At 46.0% G+C, this 20,662-nt stretch overlaps 1 protein-coding gene across 1 annotated transcript; it reads right to left on the bottom strand.

The window, feature by feature from the left end:
- Window positions 1–15,651: 15,651 nt before the first annotated feature.
- On the bottom strand, window positions 15,652–19,351 carry ABRACL (ABRA C-terminal like). The gene is made up of 3 exons (XM_084261485.1): window positions 19,277–19,351; window positions 17,056–17,129; window positions 15,652–16,197 (listed from the first exon to the last, which is right to left on the bottom strand). Exons 2-3 carry the CDS (start codon window positions 17,114–17,116, stop codon window positions 16,013–16,015), a joined length of 246 nt encoding a protein of 81 aa, XP_084117611.1. The 5' UTR covers window positions 17,117–17,129; window positions 19,277–19,351; the 3' UTR covers window positions 15,652–16,012.
- Between the last annotated feature and the right edge of the window lie 1,311 nt (window positions 19,352–20,662).

Genomic DNA, 20,662 nt, shown 5'->3' with positions numbered 1-20,662 from the left:
GCTTGAGAAGCAAGGCCATGAGCCTATGGAGCAGTTGTCCAAGCAGTCGCCTGTGTAGCTTAGTAAGATTAGGCCCCACGCCGTCTTGGTGAGAACAGTTGGTCAGTGTATTTTTGTGTATCACACAACAAGGCCACAAGATGTGGGAGTAGGAGGTGTGATAAGGATTCAGTGTTCCTGGGACTGAGAAGAAGACATGATTCCCAGGCTGCAAGATGGGTGGAGTATGTAAATGTAACCTTTAGTTAAGAGCCAGTTAAAATACGATAAGTATAACACGTGGCAGGAATAGTATAAAAGGAAGTGTGTGCTTGCAATGAAGTTGAAGTTGCTTTATCAATCACATTGATTGGCAGCATTCTTCCCTCTCCTCACAGCAGAAAAGGAAATTAGTCTTGAAGAAAACCAGACACAGCTTATGTATTTAAATTACCGTTCCTCTTCCTTTTGTGCTTTAACCCTAACACTTAGCCAAAATTCAAGGTTCTGTTAGAATTTTCTGTTAGGAAATTAGAGATAAGAGAGGCGGGTGTCATTGACACTGCTCCACTTGTTTACAAATAATACACAAGATCTCATTTCCATGAACAAGGCAGAAAGCAGCAAGCTGGAGACAGCTTCTCAGAAGGGGGTCCGGCACAGCGAGCTGCCAGCACTGGGCTCAGCAGGATCCCAGGAGATTTTCCCAGCACCATTTTCCCCGTGCTTATTCAGGCCATAACTCATGCATTGGCTTTACCTCCTCCCTCTGGGTATGGAGTCCTCCTGGGCTGCTTGCACGGAGGCACCATCCCAGCAGTGAGCGTTGTACCTTGAAGTATCACAGGTATCATCTGGCACAGCCATCATGCCTGACACAGCCTCATCACTGTTCCTGTCACAGGCTGAAAGGTCTGTCTTGCTGTAAGAAGCAGAAGTCTTTTTTTCAGTTCCCAAAGGAAAAGTGGATTGTGTATCCCAGCCTCACACATCAGGAAACATGCATGAACTCAGTGCATATGATAATGAGGAAATTGCAGCATAAATGTCATTTCCAGCAGGAAAAAATCTGCTACCACTCAAGAAGGAGGAACTTAAAAAAAAAAAAACCCAAACCTGAGAGGTCTTTTTAATTATCTAATTCACCATCATTCCTTGATTTCTCCAAGTGAGGCTGTGGGCTCTGGGGTAGATCATTAAGGTTCCTTCCCTCTTTTTTGTAGTATAGAGGCCTCTGCTACAGAATAAAGAAGCTGGTATTGGAACCTGTAGGGATGCCGTGAGATTTAGTAATTCCAGTGAGTCCATAGAGAAGTTATGGAGGATAGCCCCAGGCACATGATCAAAGGAGCAGAGAGATTGAAGGTGATGTTCGGTCTTTGGAAGCATAGAGAATAGCCAAAGTTTCTTGGAAGAGCTGATTTTTTAATTTTTATTAAGTTCCCTCATCTCTAATGAGCAAGAGTACTTCTGTAAGGTGCTAAGTTTAGATTTAGATTGCAGTGCTCTCTTATGAAAGTCAGAGATTTAACATTCAGAACTGTAAATCTTTTGTTGAGGAACAGGAGAAAAAAATGAAGCTACAGAATGAAGACCAGCTAATAGGAGTGTACACATGAATGGCCCGTAGAGTTTTCTCATTAACTGCTGTGCTGATTTATATTGTTGTCATCACAATCTTTTTGTGGTATATTTCATTATATTCAGGGAATATTGTTATAATTAGGTTGAAATTTGTCTTCATGGGAGGCATTACCCTAACTGAAGGACAAGCATGATATTCCTGGGCAGTCTATAATGCAATTTGCCACCTACAGCTGCCAGCTCACATCCACTGGATGTTCATGACCATGCACAGGGCCAGCCCACAGTCTTGGGAATACTTAATGAGGTGATTTCTGAACACCCACATCTACACGAAGCATTCAAGTAAAAGACAAACAACCACCTTTGTGTAGGACTGAGGAAGGGAAAATCCAGGCAACCCCTCCCCCCCACCTCCCTGGTTTGGGAAGAGTTGAAATCAGCTGCTTCTGCTGGGGTTCATGCTGGTTTTGGCTGGAATAGAGTTCATTTTCCTCCTAGCAGCAGGTGCAATGCTGTGTTTGGGATTTAGGATGAGAATCATGTTGATAACACACTGATGTTTATAGTTGCTTCCAGGTAATGTTTACACCAAGTCAAGGACTTCTCAGCTTCTCGCACTGTCCTGCCAGTAAGTAGGCTGGGGGTGCACAAGAAGCAGGGAAGGGACGTGGCCAGGACCAGCTGACCCAAACCAACCAAAGGGATGTTCCATACATTTTGCCATCGTGCTCCATCTCTAACTTGGGGGAAGCTGGCTGAGGGTTTAGACTGTGTCTCAGGAACTAGCTGGGCATTGGTGGTCCGTGGGTGATGAGCAGTTGTGCTGCACATCACTTGTTTTGCATATTATTTTAATCATAGAGGCAGAAGACAGCCCGGCCAGGAGGATGCGTACACCCATCGCAACTAATCGCACGCCGTACATCAGACCGCAGAAACAAAGAGCAATTAATCATCATTTCACCTTGCCAAGTCAGTAAATACTGCTACCCTCATCTTACACACAGGAAGAACGAGTCATCCAGCAGTCACAGAGAGAGCTGGGGCCAGTGCCAGGGCTGGGAAACAGGTATCAAAACTCCCCAGTGCGTTAGCTTTCATTGTGCTACGCTCAGGCAACAAAACCCATCTCCCACGGAGTCAGACTGGAGCTACTGCCTCTGGAACAGGGGAAGGAAGCAGCCAGCCTGTCCTGGCATCCCATGGGGTGCCTGGGGCAGCCAGACCCCGCTCTTTGCCTTCCTGTAGCTTCCTTTGTTGAGAAGAACTGGGGTCTCAAGGAGCCCCATTTGGTAGTTCTAGGGGCTTTTGGTTTCTTCTATAGTAGCAAAATAGCAGGCACAAAAAATAGCAGTGATGAGCTTTGAAGACCAGTTTACTTTCCATTTCATTTTCAGTATTTCATATGTATGCATGCAAACACAGGTGCCAATTAAAAGCTTCTCATTAAAAAACAAATGCAACAGCCTCGACTTCCCTTAAACTTGGAGCATCGTGGTAGATGGTTCGCAGGTCCCATAGCTGACTCTGTCCTTTTCAAAGGTTGACTGATACCGACTTCTTGCTTCTGCTGTTAAAACTCAGCTCATCCTATAGACTCACTGCCTGTAGACCCACGAGACTGCCTGTCTCAAAATAAGCACTCAGGTATCGTTCAGCTTGCAGCACTTCCCTCTCACAACAGAACAAAGAAAGAAGGCATCATAAATAAATAAAACACTTGAAAAAGAAAAAAAAAACAACAACCCAACATCAAACTTAGCAGAGAGAACGAGATGCTTGGCCGAACCTAGTGCTCTGGGGGGGCTGATAGCTGAGTTACCCTACTAACACATCAGCAATTCTCTGTGCTACACGAGAACTCTGTGGTTCGGCTTCTCCGCTCTGGGGTTTGGTGCTGAAATCCCCCAGCCACATGTTCTGGCAAGTGATCCTTTTATCAAAACAGGCTTTGCTCTTCACACCACGCGTGCTGCACGTAGCTGGTATTGCCCTTCCATTACACAAGGCAAAGACACAGATTTTGGCACTTACATTCAGGAGGGCTAATGTAAAGGATTAGGTCTCTGTGGACATTACCAGCTCAGTGAAAAAACTCTGCTGATCCACATTCAAGAGACCAGTCTCAAGGAAGACATGTATTAGGATGCTGGGAGAGAAGGAAAAAAGATTTCAGAGGCTAAAGGCTCTGGCCCAGCAGCAGCAGTTAGAACTCACCATAGTTTTGAGTTTACGTATACCAGGGGGGACTCCAGCTGTATGGGGAGACAAAAGCATGATGGACCAAGGGGAACATGAAGAGGAGACAAGGATTCAAACCTGGCTGGAGCATTCCATTTCCAGACAGATCCAGCATGGGTGAAGGTGGTGTTCATGTGTATAAGGGGCAGGTTTTGTGCTTGCAGCTGGTTACAGAAGGCAAGAAGTTGTGCCCTCTTCTTTCCAGAAAGTGAAAGGATAGCCCATCCTGCAGAAAAAAATGAAACAGGAGAATTTCCACACTGGACTATCCTTACTCCACCCATGTAAATACCTTCATGTCCATTGGCAACAAATCTGGAAGGTACATCTGCTTCCAACCAACACACCAAACACCCACTGTTCCAACCTCACATGCCCTGACCAATGTCCCATCGTTTTACCAGATCACAGAAAAGGAGGAGGGGGGAGAAATCCAGTGGATTTACTCTAATCCCTGAATGCAGCTTTGAATCTGCTTTCTGTGGTCTTGGAGACACCCCCTTGTCTTTATAGACAATACCCTGTGCTGAAGAGGTGATTGTGTACAGCCTGAAGAGAGGACAAAGGAGAGAAGAAAGGGTGGTGAGAAACAGAGACAGTACCTAGCCTAGGGGAGCATAGCATAGCAGTGTATAATAGTTTTGTGCCAAAGAAATACCAACAGTTTTCTTGGCTTTTTCACTAGAACTTGCTGAAGCTGAGAGGCAGAGAGTGATTTTACAGACTCTGACATGTTTAGCTGACTGACAGAGCAAAAAGCTGGGGAAATACCTTTCACATTTGAATGTACAAAATAATACAACTTGTCGTTTGTATCAGCCTGGCTTTCCACATGCCTAGGATTTAAATGTAAATCTTCACCAAGCATAAGGAGTTTTTAAGGGTGTTAATCACACAGCCCCTTTTACAGCATGCAAAGTGATGTGAAATCATTGGGGAGCATTAATACCTTGCGGGGAGAGTTCCAGGTTAGAAGACTGCAGTTTGCAGCACTGCTAAGACATATAAATCATTTCAGCTACAGTGGAATGTGATGATTTGAAACCATCAGGTTTGGAAATGGAAAAAAAGACGCTATCTTGAAAGATTCAAACTGCTTTGAGTATGCTGAGCCCAGTCCTGCAGCTCTGATTGAGACATATTCAACAAACATCAAAGCACAAGCTGCAAGATCAAATACTTTCTGCTGGAAAACTTCCAGTCAAACTTACCCTTTCTAGCTCTGCATATGTTTAGAAAGACCAGGCCTAATTGTACAGCAGTTTGCACTTGGTGTAATCACCTGCTGTTGTGCACGCTGAGCGCAAACACCTTCTCTGATCTAGTAATAATTGTACATCATTCCCCTGTCTTGGTGAGATGCAAAGCCATGGCGAACGAACGTTTTGTTCTGCAAGGAGAAAGAAGTTGGAGGGATAATTTTCTTGCTTCCACGAGATTGCCAAGCTATAATAAGCAGAAAAAGATGGAAAGATGAAGGACAGACACAAAACTCTGGAAGTAAAATGGAAATAGAAGAAGAATGGCAGTGCTGGAGCTTTGTTCCTACAAGCAATATCAGCCCTGGAGTAGGAAAACATTATCATCTTTACCATCTTGTCCTCTAACCTTGCTCGCAGGCAGTCTTGAGGACCGGAGGGAAAACACAGCTTGTATCCAGTTTATGTATTATTTATGCTGGACCTGCACTGTCTGAGACCTAGTACTGTGCTAATGGGAAATGTTAAGAAAGGAAAGCTCTAAAAAGGATTTAGGAAAAAACCAGCTGTCAGTTGGTGATGCTCAGTAAGATGTAATTACTCTTACTGGATCAGGCGGGATGTGTATAAACACTACACTTGTTTCTAAAAGCCACTGCTTATCCACAGAAAAAAGAATGAAGTACATTTCTAAGTTTACCAAATTTCTAAGCCTGTCAAAATTGTTCTTCCAAAGATTCCCTGCCTTTTGCCATGACTTTGTTCAGTAAAGATGACAGGACAGAGAAAACTGGACTTGTATGTGCAGGTTGTGAGGAGTTGCATATTTAGCTTGATTAATATTTGCTATTGCAAAAGATACCTGACCTTTTTGGAGGAGCTCAGTTGCTACCTCTGCCTGGGAGCAAGTCTTTGCAAGTCTGGAGGGGAGTGGTGACAAGAGCTCTGCCTGCCGTCCACAGAGCTCCATTCATGCTAGGGTGACAAACACCATTTTTTTAGGCTGCTGCGTTCTCTCTGCCATCTGCATTTGCACCTCCAGGATCCTGCCAAAATAACTGAGCACCAGCCCTTCTGGGGGCAGGGGACAGAGTGTGCTGTCGGGAGCAACTCACGAGTGGACCCAGAGTGAGACCCTGCTTATCCATCTTCCTCCAGAGAACTTGTATGTGTAAGTGCTTATCAATAGAGTATGTATATATGTTCGTACATAGAGCACTTACATGATACGCTCTAGACTGGGGTTAAACACTCCAGAATTATAAATGTCACCTTCTATGCAGCCTGGATTTGGTTCCTTGTGTATGTGCAGTGGAAGATAACCTTTAATTAAATGTTGTCTTTTTCTTCTTTTCTTTTTTTTCCCTTCTTTTTCTCAGGGATCTTGTCATACGGTGAGAACAGCGATAAGAACAAGGAGCGAGACTGGGAATTAATGAGGCTCCTTGCTTCATTTGCACCACCACATAGGACATGAAACTTCTGCAAAGAGCAAAGGCAGGAGGCTGCAGGAGAGAGCATCTCTGCCCTCTGGAATAAAGCGAGGGAATATTACAAAATAAAACTCAGCCGTGTCCCTGCCGCTGCTACAGACTTTCTCCCCGGCCGTAACCGCAGTTCCCTCGGTCTGCTTCACGGGCAGGGAACTGATAATTTAGACATGACAGGGTAGAAAATAAGTGTGTGGGTAAGTACAGCATGGGCTGACGTTAGGGTGCCTGGCAGCTTAGAAAACCAGAGATGCCTGAGCCTTTGCAAGACCAGGAAGGCACAGAAAGAGGACATGACACCTAGTAGGATTAGGTGCCTATTAATACCCTAACTCTACGTGGTCTGATTCTTCCGTAACAGAAAATCTGCATTTGGCAAAATTCTCCTCGGGGCAGCTTTTGAGCTCTGCTCCAAGGCGTGAAACACCCACGTTTTCTGAAAGACCAGTTACTCAACTTGAAATCAACAACAGAAAGTACTTCCCCAATTTTTCTCCCCGTTGCCGCTGGTACATTAAATGACTTCATTTCGGTGGTGAGCCAAGGAGTAGCTTAGCAGCTTGTTAGAAGGAGCGAACTCAAGATGTGAAAGCATCTGTGTAACCATCCTGACCAGGAGACCTCTGCGTGTCGAGGAGTAACTCATCCACATCACAACGAGCCTGAGCAGTCCCAGGCCTGCGGTGTGCCTCACCGCGCCACGCATCCAGCGCGGCTTCAGCCTGCGCTGAGCTGCACAGACCCCTTGGCCGTGGGACAAACTCCGCCACCTCGTTATAACGCAGGAGCCTGCGGACAGTTCCTGCGCAGTACCAGTGATCAGGGTTGTTTCCTTGTGAAGAAATTATGTCATAGCTCAAAGGACCAAATAGGAGAAACGCCTCCTTGGGGCACCTGCCAGGGGAATAACCATCTGGGGCCTTTTCGATGCTGCGCAAGTGTGGGGTGCCCAGCATCTGAAGGGACATAGGAATTACTATTTATGTTCATCTCTTTATTCTATCTTATTAAAATGGCTATTTTATTACTTACTTTCTTGTTGGGCCTTTCTTACTGATATCCAGAAAGAGCCCTACACCATCTTTCTCCCTCCCCAGCTCCCCCCTCTCATCTCACCACCACCCCCAAGGAAAAACAATGCCCTATATGTAATTTTTAAAAAAACTCTTTTTGCTGTATTTGTGAGAAACGAAATCTGAAAAGGAAAAAAAAATATTTGGAAAGCTACTAAATGTAAGTTTGCACCATTCCATCACTAAAGCAGATGCTCTAGTCAAGACTAGGTTAGTGGTGCATAACATACATTGACAAATCAAAGAAAAAATGCTCACTTTGGAGAGTTTCCAAAAAGCCCTGGTGCTACTTGGACTCTGTGATCAGATGCCTTTACAAGAACTTTTTTGAGGATTTATAGGCTAAGACCTCTCAAAAGGTTATTTTGTCTACCTCTTATGTGAAGAAGGAAATAGGGCAGGGCTGTGCTGCTTGGGCTTCAGGGGATGGAAGAGAGCAAGGAGGGATGTAATTCTGTTTGATTTAAATGTTTACCCTAGAGATATAAACTGAAACAAACATTAAAAAAAAAGAAAAATGCCTGCTGTTGTTAGAGAGACACAAACCCACACTTGCCTTTCTCCTAGGAGGGCAAATATTGTCACCCAGCAAGCCACATCTCAGAGCCTACCCCTCTTACTGTGGACCACCGAATGAAGCAGAGGCAGTGACCCCAGAGCAAAGCAGCTGTGGGCTGGGCTTCGTTGGGCACCCAGCAGGATCTCAGGCTCACTCAGGAGTTTCAGCCTGGGCTTCTCCCCCAGGATTTCCACTTCAGACAGCCAAAGGAGCGGGTCACCCAGCAGCCTTCACACCTGTACTTCTGCCCCAGTGAACCTTTAAACCAGAAACAGATCTGATGCCAGGGGTATTCTGTTAAACAGTAATGTGAAGGGGTTAAAATGGTGACATAAACCTCTCTCATGAGACAAATGTACCTAGAATATGACTGTATGACCAAGCTGTGGCCTCGGTACCATGTGGTCAATGGTGTGGTGTCACTAGCCACAACACCTGAATGGTTCACAGATAACCTAAGTATGGGAACATGCAGAAATAGTGAGCACAGTGATGAGACCTCTGACTGCTCCCTTGCTTCTACAGCCACAGCCATATACAAGGCTCCATCTACCCCACTGACTCCAAAATAAAGGTCCTATGAAACACAGAATCAATCTTAGAAATTTGATGAAAAAACAATGGTGTTTATTTCTCTTCTGGCGTCACCCTAACCATAGGATACCCTCAGATTTTAGGTTTACTAAAAACCTTGTCATTGTCTGGCAGACAGTGGCTTGGAAATATGACCCAATCACAGAGAGAAAAAAAGAATGCAAAGTAGAAGTGCCTCGAGCATTCCTTACAAAAGGAACTTTCCAAAACCTCATCTTTACATCAGCCTCTCGGTATTTTTGCAGGCTGACTCATAAAATGCTGAGTGCGTGTGGGAGAGGTAGAGTGGGAGTGAAGGGATGGCACTGCCATTTAAAAAGTGATTATAAATAGATAAAATGCCAACTGTCAGCATTTTACCCTGAAGACATCCTTAACTGGCCAAGATTACTGCCATCATCTATATGTAACAATGCAAGGTTTATTCGCTTTGTTTCTTAAAGGGGAGCATCGGGAGACTTGGCAGCAGCACATGCAGCTACCACGGTACAGCTCAAGTCAGGGTCTTTCTGGACAGTTTCAGTTCTGTTTAAATGAAGGTTATCAACACACCAGTTTAAAACTGGTGCCTGCATGACCACTGGCAGCCCAGATTGCGATAAAACCAAACCTTGCAGCATCGTTTCCTTCACACTGTTTACACTGTTCCCTTCCTCTTGCTTCTGCTGAAGCGATTCGGTTTCGTTTTCCCTTCTGCAGAAGTTGGGGGCGGGTTTCACCCCTGGCTGTCACCCATCAGCACTGCCAGCACTCAGGCTGCTGCGGGGAAAGTTTGACTTTGTAAAGGTTCTCTTTGGCTGCTTTAAAAATGTAAGGGGTTGGGTACAGGCCTAAACTTAGTGATGAGAGTGGGACTGTAGTTTTAACCCTGCGTTTTTTGGGCCACGTGTCGTTACACTTTTAAGACGAGATGTGTTTGGTCATGTCAGTAAAGCTGTCAAGACCCGTACTAGGGTGCACATCCATGTGTGGGGTCCCAAACATGATTGCAGGCCTTCTTTCTCACTGTGCAAGGTATCTGAGAAGGAACTGAGCCGATGTGTGCTACAGACTTAAGGGTCCCTTCCAACTCGAGGTATTCAATGACTCTATAAACTGCCAAATGCGTTCGTAGAGGGGAAAACAATTCTGAGAGGTCCCACGACGGCACTTCCCCGCTATTGGGCCAGCTGGCTGGGCTTGTTTGAGTGTAACACAAAATACAGAGAGGAACGCACAGAGTGTGCGTTGTTTTCCACACCCCAAAGTACGACTCGGCTTAGGGAATCCCAGTCTTGGGTCTGAGCAAACCGTCTGACCTCGGCAACCTAACACAGCAGCACAGGCCAACTTCCCCAGGAGCCCGACATGGAGGGTTTGTTACACAGTGATTCCTCTTCATCTGCCGACACGCTTTGCAGTGCACCACGTGTCACGCAAGGAGGAAGCACGCAGAGCCCAGCGGCAACCTGCACCCACCCGCTGAGGATGCTCTCATCCCTTCCAGCCACAATCATGAGCCAAGATACCAGAAGGTCTCTTTGGGGACTTTTAAGAAAATTCTGGATATTTCTGTACCAGGCTGAGGACTACTTGACATCCCTGCCTCTCAGCACAGATCACAAGGGAGTTTTGGCATGAGTGTGTGCTGATCCCCTGTGGTCATAAGTCTGGGACAGGTACTTTGGTGTTCAGCACAGACAAGGCAGCAATGCCTCTGGGTATGTGGAGGCTCACATGATTTTAGGTTCCCAGCAAAGATTTCCAGTCAAACCTTAGATCACAGTGGACTTGGAGCTACCAGACAACCTCACAGATGTCACATACCTGAATTTAAGTACTCCAATGCCACTGAAGATACCTGTAATGTAATTATTTACATGCTTGCACCTTGAATTCCATGTCAACAGCTACATGGTGCTGATGTCCTGCTGAATGGTGATGTGTCTTCAACAGCAGTTGCCTTTATGTCTCTTTTTTTTTTTTTCCTAAGAAAACTGAAAGCAGATTTCCAAGAAAATCACACTGTACTCCAAAATACAGCTTTATAAAAGAAGGTTTTTTAGAACATTAGCTGCAGAGGCAGACCAAGGCCTCTTGACTAATAAAGACTTGGCACTAATATGTCTTCTATCACCGAAGCTTCACAAAAGACCTAATTCTCAATTATTCTGATTTGATCTTCTGTGACATTTCACAGACGTAGCAAAGACCAGCAGATGCAGCTCACTATATTCCCATTCAAACACAACTGTCATTCGCTGAATGTGTCCCAAATGGGAAAAAATAGTCAGGTTTTTGAGTATGTGCGGAGCGAATACGTATGCTTGATATGCACATACAGACACACAGTACCTACTATTGCCCTCTCTGGAGCACAGCTTTAAGCATGTTACAGTGGCTGTAAGACTCAGTGTCACTCATCTTCAGGCGGTTGTGCAGGAACAAGCTCCAAAAAGGAGCGAGGTCATGGACACAGTGCTGCTGTATTTGTGACAACGCTGTCCAGGAAAATGCTAGGGTCTGACCCTGAGCATCTCTCTCAGAAAGGAGGTTTGATCTGGATCTGAGCTGACAAGACTCTGGAGTGTGTTTGTAAATCACACTGCTCCCTCTCCAGGTTGCCAGCCTGGTATTTAACCTCTCCGAGTTGCTCAGGTGCTCTGGAGAAGATAAGCATAATCTGTGATGACATCTAGGCTACACGGCAAGATAATGCCTCTCCTGGTGCTTTATTCAAAATACCAGCCAGGAGATAGTTTCAGCTGCTTAAATGTGCATCTACAGTGTGTCTGAGGCTGAGGCTGCACTCAGAGTGTCAGAACTAAACTGAACTGCCACCCTCAGGAAACCTTTATTAGAACAATTTCACATTAAGCAGTTTATGTAACCAGATCTTAAATACACCAGCTTTCTAGAGACACTGTCAGGCACTTACCCTTAGCCAACTTATCCGTGTTTTGGGTGGGTTTTTTTTAAAGAAAAGGAGTACTCAGACATACTGACCACAGAGATTCCTTGAAAGCATCACACTGGAGCAACTCTTCAACCTGCCATTGATTTTGAGAATGTCATTTCAGATCCTAACGCTGAAGGTCTCTTGCCCTGAAAATCAAACCCATGGGAGATCTCCGTTGGCACAGGTGCTGGACCTGTGAGCAAAGGCAGACAGTTGGCTTTTTAGTGTTACACGTAACATTAATAGTCTTGACTTGGATCCTCTCTATGTATTGGAGAGCACTAAGCAGTTGTTTTCTTGTCTTCTTCTTTGGTACATAATAAATGCACCAAAGGGGAGAGTCTGGGCATTTTTCATAAGCTCAATGGGCAGTTTCCAAAGTAAGAATTGACTGCTCTGGGGGGAAGTAGAAAAAATCCACTGGACCATTTTAGTATATATCATTATCTTTTGGGTTGCAAAACAAAGTATGTCCCACTGACTTTTGTCCTGAAAGGTATACAGGCTGAAACATGCCACTGGGTCACCAAACTCATATGCTTCAACCTACACCAATCACCTTTTCCAAACAGCTGTCAGAGCACTGGAACAGATTTTTTGGTCTAGGGGTTCATTTTCCTTCAAATTACTTTGTTGATGTTTAGCCCTACCCTTCAGGCCTGGCTTTGCCATGTGTCACTTTCTTGCACAGCACGAAAAAAGATCCACTATGGATCTAACACCCCATATTTGTTTGAGAAGGGCATGAATAAGTACATGAGTTTTCAAAATAATTGACTTTGGCAGCTTCTGATGGGAAGGCAGGTTGGGTTTTTTGGTTTTTTTTTCTTTTTTAAAGCCCTTGAAACCAGGATTCCTACCATACAATTATCAGGCAGAGGACTTTCAATACCAAACATGAATTATGCTGCAGGGGGTAGACCAAACCTTTTGGACTGTGGAGGAGACAGAGATAACGTGAATGGTTAGTGGTTTGATATGGAGCCCTAAGGCTCATCCTGCGGCATTCAGTTCGTGCTGCATCATCTCAGCACAAGCTCCGCAGCTGTTTCAACATGCTTAATAGTCACTCTGTGCTGCTGAAGTAGATGAGTATCTCAGCCCATTTCTGAATAATCCAACTATTTTTATATAAAGCTAAGTATCAGAGGCAATATAATCAGTTTCAGCATGTAACAATTTTCTGCTCCTCTTACTCTTGTTCTTTCCTTCAAGTGTTTTGGGGTTTTTTTTGTGTACAAAGACACTAAGTAAAGATAACCAACTTCACACAGATATGAATGGCAAAAGTGACATTGCTGTCACTGAGAGAAATCCCTTGAAGTGGAAAGAACACCTCCAGCAAAACTTCAGAGGGGAGATGAGAAACAAGCAAAACACAACACGCACTTTCAAAATGCATTCCAACAGGAGAGGCATGTAACAGATAATATTGCATACATTTCAACCCAAGCTCAAGTTCCCAGCAAAAGCCTATGTGCACAAGAGAAATAGCTGTGAACTTTAAGATGTTAGCACCCCTTGCCAGAGGTTAAGCAAACCTGCACCTCAGCACCTTCACAGCTTAGTCAAAACCTCTTTGAAATGCACATTTATCTCCAGCCCCTGGATTTTGCATGGCAACAACTGCGGTGACTCCATCAGTTACTCCAACAGTCCCTGCTGAAGACATACAGTGGCAACATCTTAAATGGCATCAGGTAGATTTGCCTGAAGCTCATCTAACCTCTCTTAGAGGTTCCACCACATTCTTGGATTTTATGTAGATGGGAGACTGAATTAGCTAAGCTACTCTTTCACTAATTTCCTAGCATTACCACAGGCAGGTAACCACCTTACTGACAACTCTCCTGTGCTGTTGTCAAACATCTCTACATCTTCCTACTTCCCAGCAGCCAGGACAATGGCTTGCTATTTTGGTGTCACTGGTGCTCCTGACTGACCTACAAACTTCCGCCAGACCCGTGGCTGGCAAGGCCATGAACCTGTCACGGGGGACTGCCAATTGTCCTCCTGCTTACAAAAACAGACAATGCTTTCCCCACAGTTAGCTTTTCTATTACTGCGTCAGGCGTTCCAGGAACTCCGTCTTGTGTCCAGGCCATTCGCTGGGGTAATTAGTTCCTTAGCAGAGGAGTGGTCTCAGGCACATGAAGCAGTTGATGCACATTTGATATTCTCTGAAAAATAAATAAAATTGAGAAACAAAGTCGACAGTTCTTGTATATAACCTGAAGTGAAAAAGTCGTCTACACAATTCTGAGGCCAGTAGACACATGAAGTGTTGCACTGAGATATACATCCTTGCTCGTGTTGTTCCTCTTCTGCATTCAAGAACAGAAGGAAAGCAAATCTCAACTCCTCTGGGCTATACACAGTCACATTCGCCTCTGGTTGTTACTGATTTGTTTTAGTGCCAAGTTTCTCTGTGTCTTTCTACATGGTGTTCTCAGAGCCCTGTATACGTTTATTAGGATTGTTAAGAAGGTAAATCCAAAATGAGGGACTTGTAGAATCACAAAATGGTTTGGGTTGGAAGGGACCTTGAAGATCATCTCATTCCAACGCCCTTACCTTCCACTAGACCAGGCTGCTCACAGCCAGAGAGAGATAAAGGTCTCTTCATGGTCATGTCTCAGCTCCAACTCAGCATGGAGCCTTAAATTTACTGTATTCCTTATTTAAAAAAAAAAAAAAAAAAAAAAAGAATTTTCAAAACTGAGGCCCTTTCTGTGCTTGAAGAGCTGTCATGAATGCTCACAGAGAACTATACCCTGGCAGGGGCTGGCTGGTGCCCTCCCATACCAAAACTGGCATCTCAGACAATCACAAAGCACTTGGTATCTGTCACTACACCAGGGTTACCCTATGAAGCTGGGCAATGCCTTGGGTTTTGGACAAAACAGACACATAGGGAAAAACGACTGTGGTTATCTGGTGAGGCAGAGCTGTTTGGTCTCAGTCCCCCTTCTTCCTACCTGAGGAGCACAGTGGAGCAGGCACTTGTCAGCTCAGGTCTGGCAGCAGAGTATCTGCATTGGAGTGACCAGGCACTGGAGCCGGTAAGCTCTGCTACGCTCTTGCTTTGCTTCTCCGCTCCAGCTGGCTCAGACCCAGGCAGCTCAAGTTTCTCTTCGTATCACTTCCCCTGCTCTCCAGATTCTGGGGCCAGCACAGGCAGAGGCAGCCCAGATCTGTTTGCACACAGGATTTAAGCTGTTTTCCTGTTGCGCGAAGCAGAGCAAACAAAGACGAAAGGGCCAGCAGCTGGAATTACAGAGCTTTGTAGAGATTCCATAACCACGGGTGCATTTCCTGTATCTGGAAATAAGGAGACACTTTCCAAGTATTTTGCACTTGTAAAAGGCTGCTAAGTAAAGGGAAATTCACCCATCGCACAACTTCAAGAGCTGCAGCTGCAAAGTGGAAGCACAGAGCAGTAAGTGGTTTGCTTACCCACTGCTACTTTCCTCATGCAGCAACTCTTTCTCCCAATGGGGGAAGGGGGAAGCATTTTTACTTGCACAGAAGAGTTAGCAATAAACTAGAAAGCAATTGAAAGGACTTTTTTTCCTTCCCTCTATGTGCCTGGAGTGATTTAGAGAAAGTATTATTTCCATGAGGTAAATAATCACCATATGAAACTGCTGTACTATCTTCTGGTTCTGCTGTGTTATCTTCTGGTTTACACTGCACGAGAGCACACAGGAAGTTCCTCACTTCCTTCAGAAGTCAAGAGGCCAAAAAACCCCTAAACCCAGGAAAACATGTTACACTGCCAGAGGTGAATAAGGTACATCTATCATTCATGGCTTTTTGTGCACAGTCTGGTCACTCCGAGGGACGGTCGTTCTTCATTTGAATCATGATGTGAAATTATTTCTTTCTCACTGTCCTGCTTTCTGTATAGATACTTAATTAAGTTCCTTGCAGGAATGCAGTTTGCTTTCATTTCAGGTCACAAATAAAAGAGAGAAACGACAGCTCTAGGAATTACATAAATTTAAGTATGTGTTTTTATTTTATACTGTCATGGCACATTTTGATTTGTAAACATTAAATTACCGGTCCCCTTCAATGGTGAAAGTGACCCCCAGACATTTGAGAGCATTACCTGAGATTTAAATCAAAAAAAAGAGGGAGCAAGATCTGGCATCTTTTACCTTACTTACATACAGTACCATTTCAGGAAGAATTACAAAAGGGAATGTTTTCCAAAATAGGACAGTTTCCTTTTGACTATAAAGATATAGAAAATACACTGGAACACTTCAGAATGATCAGCCTTATTCAGAGGATGTTGCAAGTCACTGTCTCAGACAATTCCATCAATGCATAGTTGAAACACTGCATCAGTCCTGCAGCAGCATGATATCAACGTTGTCATGAACACCTTGTAAAAGTAGCTCCCCTTGGTAAGTGACAATCTTCCGCCGTTTTGCAGCCTTAAGAGTCCCCACCAGGGCTTCAAAGAGGTTGGCACACTTCTCATCAGCAAAGAGCACACCGAATTTCACACTCACTTGTCCATCAGCATCTAAATCAAAGACACAACATGAAAATACATGCAGATTTTCTTTCAGTTAGGCTGGGGAAGCAAAGTGACACACAGTCAGAACATTGGGAAACACGCTACGAATACTGACGGTAAGCAGTAGGCAGAACTCCCACCTGGCGTGACTTCCTCCTTTTTCCAAAGACTCTCATCAAAGACCACATATCTGCCATGCTTGTTTTTACTGATGCCTTTCTGAAAGCTATGACCAGCTCAGGTCATTTGTAAAGAAAGAGGAGTTTTGACAATGAAGAACAGTCTTAAGCGAAAAGGCTACTTTCTTAGCAAGTTTAAGGAAGGTTGGAACCACATCTATAACTCCTGGATTAGTTTCAGGCACACAGATCAATTGCTTCCAAATAATACTGTGATGAACAGAAATTAAGTGTATGAATTCTGAAGTTCAGAAGTTACCAAGGAAGGAGGTGGAAGGAAAAGGTGCAATTTTCTTCTGTGGTGGCTGTGGAGAGTATTGGAAGTACAAAGAAAAGGGTAATGCAAGTAGGAGCAGGATTTCAGGCCTACAACCTCTGAGCAGCTCAGGCTTAAACTTTTAACTTCACAACAGAACTACTTTAAGGGATAGGATGCAGGAAATCATAGAATATATGGAGTTGGAAGGGACGCATAAGGATCATCAAGTCCAGCTCCTGAAGTTGGAGTCCAACAGTACAGTCCAACATCAAGTATCTGCAAGTTTTCAGTTTACCTGAGCCTTCTTAATTAAATTTGCCAAGTTCACAGCTTGATGTAACATGACTACGTCTGTATGACATGTGTGTCATATGCATGCATGCATGAATAAATGACTTCTATGGTCAGAGATATTGCAATACTTACTTTTGGTTCCCAACCGCCGGATCTCCTCAACTAAGAGGTTAATTTCATGTTCCACGTTCATTGTGGTCTAAAGTCTAAAAAGTAAAATAAGGTTTGACAATGTTATTAGGAGACCTGTAAATTCTTTCTGCCATCCTGGCTGTCCTCAGTTTGTGTCTGAGGACAGGAATGTCACAGAACCTTGTAAATCCCAGTAGCCTGGAGACACATGGCTACAAGATAATCTGAGATTTCAGTCCTGAAAGGATAAAAGAGTCTCCACATTTAAGGGGAAGGGAAGAGAAACTACAACCTCGGTACATCCTGAACACATATATACAGAGCTAATCTCAAAGTATGAAAAATGTGGAAAGTTTGGGGCAGGGAAGGGTTGGTTGTTTCAAAGAATGACTTTAGGCTGCCACAGAATCAGAGCATCCTGGTAACAGCATGGGTCTTCAGGGGCTTTGCACCTTCCTACCAATGCTCTCATTAAAAATGGAACATCTTATTTTAAATCCCCTCTGGGACAGAAGATATGTGGTAGGTTTGGGCTTTTTTTTTTTAAACCACACCACAGCTTTCCACTTATCCTGGCAAGACACTGCAGGCATCCAGCCGGCTACAGCAGATCTACGCATGCGGTGCCTGAAAGGACAGCTCCTACCACACGCCTGCTACGGAGAGTGGAATTGAATCACAGACAAACTATGCAAGTGTCCTATGAAGGCCAACATTTTTATGTCCAGTCATCATGATTCCGAGGAACTACTACACTGCCATGTGTAGCCTGTGCATCTCTCCGCTCTGAAACACGGGCATTTTCCCCAACGCCTTGTGTAGGGCCAAACTGCGGCAACTCAGCAGACTACACAGTGAGACACATTGCCAGTGATACACAACACACTATTTGGCTACAGAGTATCCATGGTAAGTAACTGCAGGCAGCCGGAAAGGTATTTGGGATGTACACTGTGCAAAGTGGCAGCAAGGCAAGGAAAGCTTCAGATGTGTAACTCCTGAAGCAAAAAGTGCGATGGAGGTAAGCACAAGAAACTGGGCCCCACAGGCAAAGCAAAGGGCCAAATGCAGCTTCTGCAGGTGCTAACAATGCGGTCAATGAAGCTATAGAGCGCTTGTGGAGCCGGGCACTGTCCGAAAGGGGCTCAGTGAGCACTGAGACCCTCTTGATTGTTCAAGAAACATGAATTTCTGCACAGATCTGGGTGGGGAAAGTAAGTGGAGCTAAAAAACTGACATCTGGATGCAACATAAACTCTTCCTATGAGAAAAACTTTCCCCAACATAGTTCCACCTTCTGACCCCTCATGATTTATCCAAGAGGCAAAAAGCCTTTATAACAAAGCCTGGTTTTCACATCCCAAACTCACTTGCAAAAATCTGTCTTTTTAACATGCTCAATTGAGAAGTTTATTATCAGCACGGGTTTCCAGCAAAGCCCCATCCACGCCACAGTTTCATCCCCATGTCACGGTAAGAACGAACAGGCAAGTGGGTAGTATCTGACATGTAACATTGCAACAGGATGCGCTGCCGTGGTACCACCTCTGCGAGGCTTGCCTTAAAAGGCCAGGGCAGCAGGGCTGCGGAACTCTAATTGCTTCAGATGATTTCTACAAAGTTTCGGGTTTTCTTTAACGGAGCACCAAATATATTGTTACATGTCACCGAGGAAACTATGACCCATCTACTAAAAAACTCGGACAACGATTATCAGTTTGTCAAACCGCCTGTTTTAATATTGGTCATTACAATGGCACAGTTCTCTTTAAAGACGGTATTTTAACTTGAGAGGCTTTTTTACGTTTAACTCTTCAAATTCACGTTAATTTAGAATTATTTCCCAGTACAATGCCAATTGAAACAGCAGCATTTAGAATCTAAAAAAAAAATCGATTATGATGGCCCACTTTTGAGATCAGAGAACCCTAGCTGCGCAAGGAGTAAGGAAGAAGGGATTCTAGGTATTTTAAGCACACTTAAATATATACTTTATATTGCCATATATGCGACACACCAAGTACCAGCAGCGCACGCCAACTATTGAACTCCGGTATTTCCGACGCCAGCACACTGTTGGAAGCCGGCACGGTTTTCCAGCAGGGAGTACAAAACCTAAACTCGTCTCTCCTCGCTGGAAAGGCACCCAAGGGTTACTGAGCACAAACATATCCCCCCAGCCAAACACGCCGACCTCCCCCACTGCAGGCGCCGCAAATACCTGAAAGATGGCTCCTCGGCGGGTCCCGCCGTGGCGGTCGAACGCGGTGCCCTTCCCGCCGAGGCACCTCCCGGGAAAGACACCCCCCTCCCGCTCCCCGCCGGGCTCGGCCCCGGACACGGCCGGCCCGGAGCTCCCACCGCCGCCTGCTCAAAGCGCACCAGGAAACGGGCACCGCCCGGGCGAGGGGCAGCCGCACCCGTCCGCGGCGGCCGGTGGCTGCCCGGGCAGCGACTCTGTCCGCCCGGAGCGGAGACAAGGACGGCAGCCTCCCGCACGATACCCCCAACCCGGATCCGCTCCCCCTCTCTGCCGCTGCCACTCACCCGCTGCCGTCACCACTCTCGCCGCGAGGGGCCGCCGCCGGCGGGAGCCGCGTCAGGCAGCTCGGGGGCAACGGGGCACGCAGCGGGAGGCGGGGGCAAGCCGAGGGGGAGGGCGGCGGTTGCCCGGCCTCCTCCCAGACCTCGCCTCGCCCGGCCCAGCCACAGCGGGGTGCAGTCTCGGTGCGACTCCTTCGGGAAGACCGGGTTCTGCCGTTGCTCCCTGCAGTAGGAGCCGTTCTGCCCTCACCAGCTCCTTCTCCCCGTGGCGTGCGAGGGCTGCCGGGGCCAGAGCGGCCGGCGGGCACCCCGCCTCTGGCGCCAGGCCCCGCTCACTCTCGGCCCCTTGCAGGAGGCGAACTCGCAGGCCAAGCGCAGGCCCAGCCGCTCTTCCCCTGCGGGGACCTCGCTTTTTCCCGGACCAGTGGCTGCCCACTTCGTGCCGCCTGCGGGTCTCACCGGCACACCTCGTTCTTTCCGCGACAAAGGCAGCAGTGAGCGCGTTGGGCAGAACGCCTTCCGAGGCCCCTGGGGAGCTCCCGCCTCGCAGTCGCTGCTTTCAACGCTCCTTCAGCCGCTTTGTGGCACCGCGCTTCCCACCTCCACTGGCTCCCTCGGGTGACACCACGCCATACACTTCTTACACACACGCACACATTTGTGCCACAGAAACTGAACGAGCTAGGTTAACAGCATTTACCTTCAATAAAGTTACGTTTATCTGTTTTTTCATTCAGAGCCAGGTCTGTGCCCACTATGCTGTGCAATTTTTCTGCCTTATATCTTGGTATCTGCTACTGCTCTTGTCTCACTTCCCCCTCACCTCACAGAAACGTTTATGCCTTCTCTCGAGGACACAGGCATTAAAACAGAGAGTGGCAGTAATTCCTACAAAGCAATGAGGCTGCTGCCAGCCCACCAGTCAGAGGCAAGGCTCACACCAAATGTCTCCGGAAAATTCTCACTGGCACAGCTCAAGGCATTGCCGTTCCCAGCTGTCTCTCCCACCTCCTTAGCAGGCACGACTGCACCTACAGCAGAGTTCATGTGAGAAGCTATTTCC

This window comes from Gallinula chloropus (genome assembly GCF_964237585.1).
Source record: "Gallinula chloropus genome assembly, chromosome: 3".
NCBI lineage: Eukaryota > Metazoa > Chordata > Aves > Gruiformes > Rallidae > Gallinula > Gallinula chloropus.
This window is presented reverse-complemented; position numbering and strand designations above follow the sequence as displayed.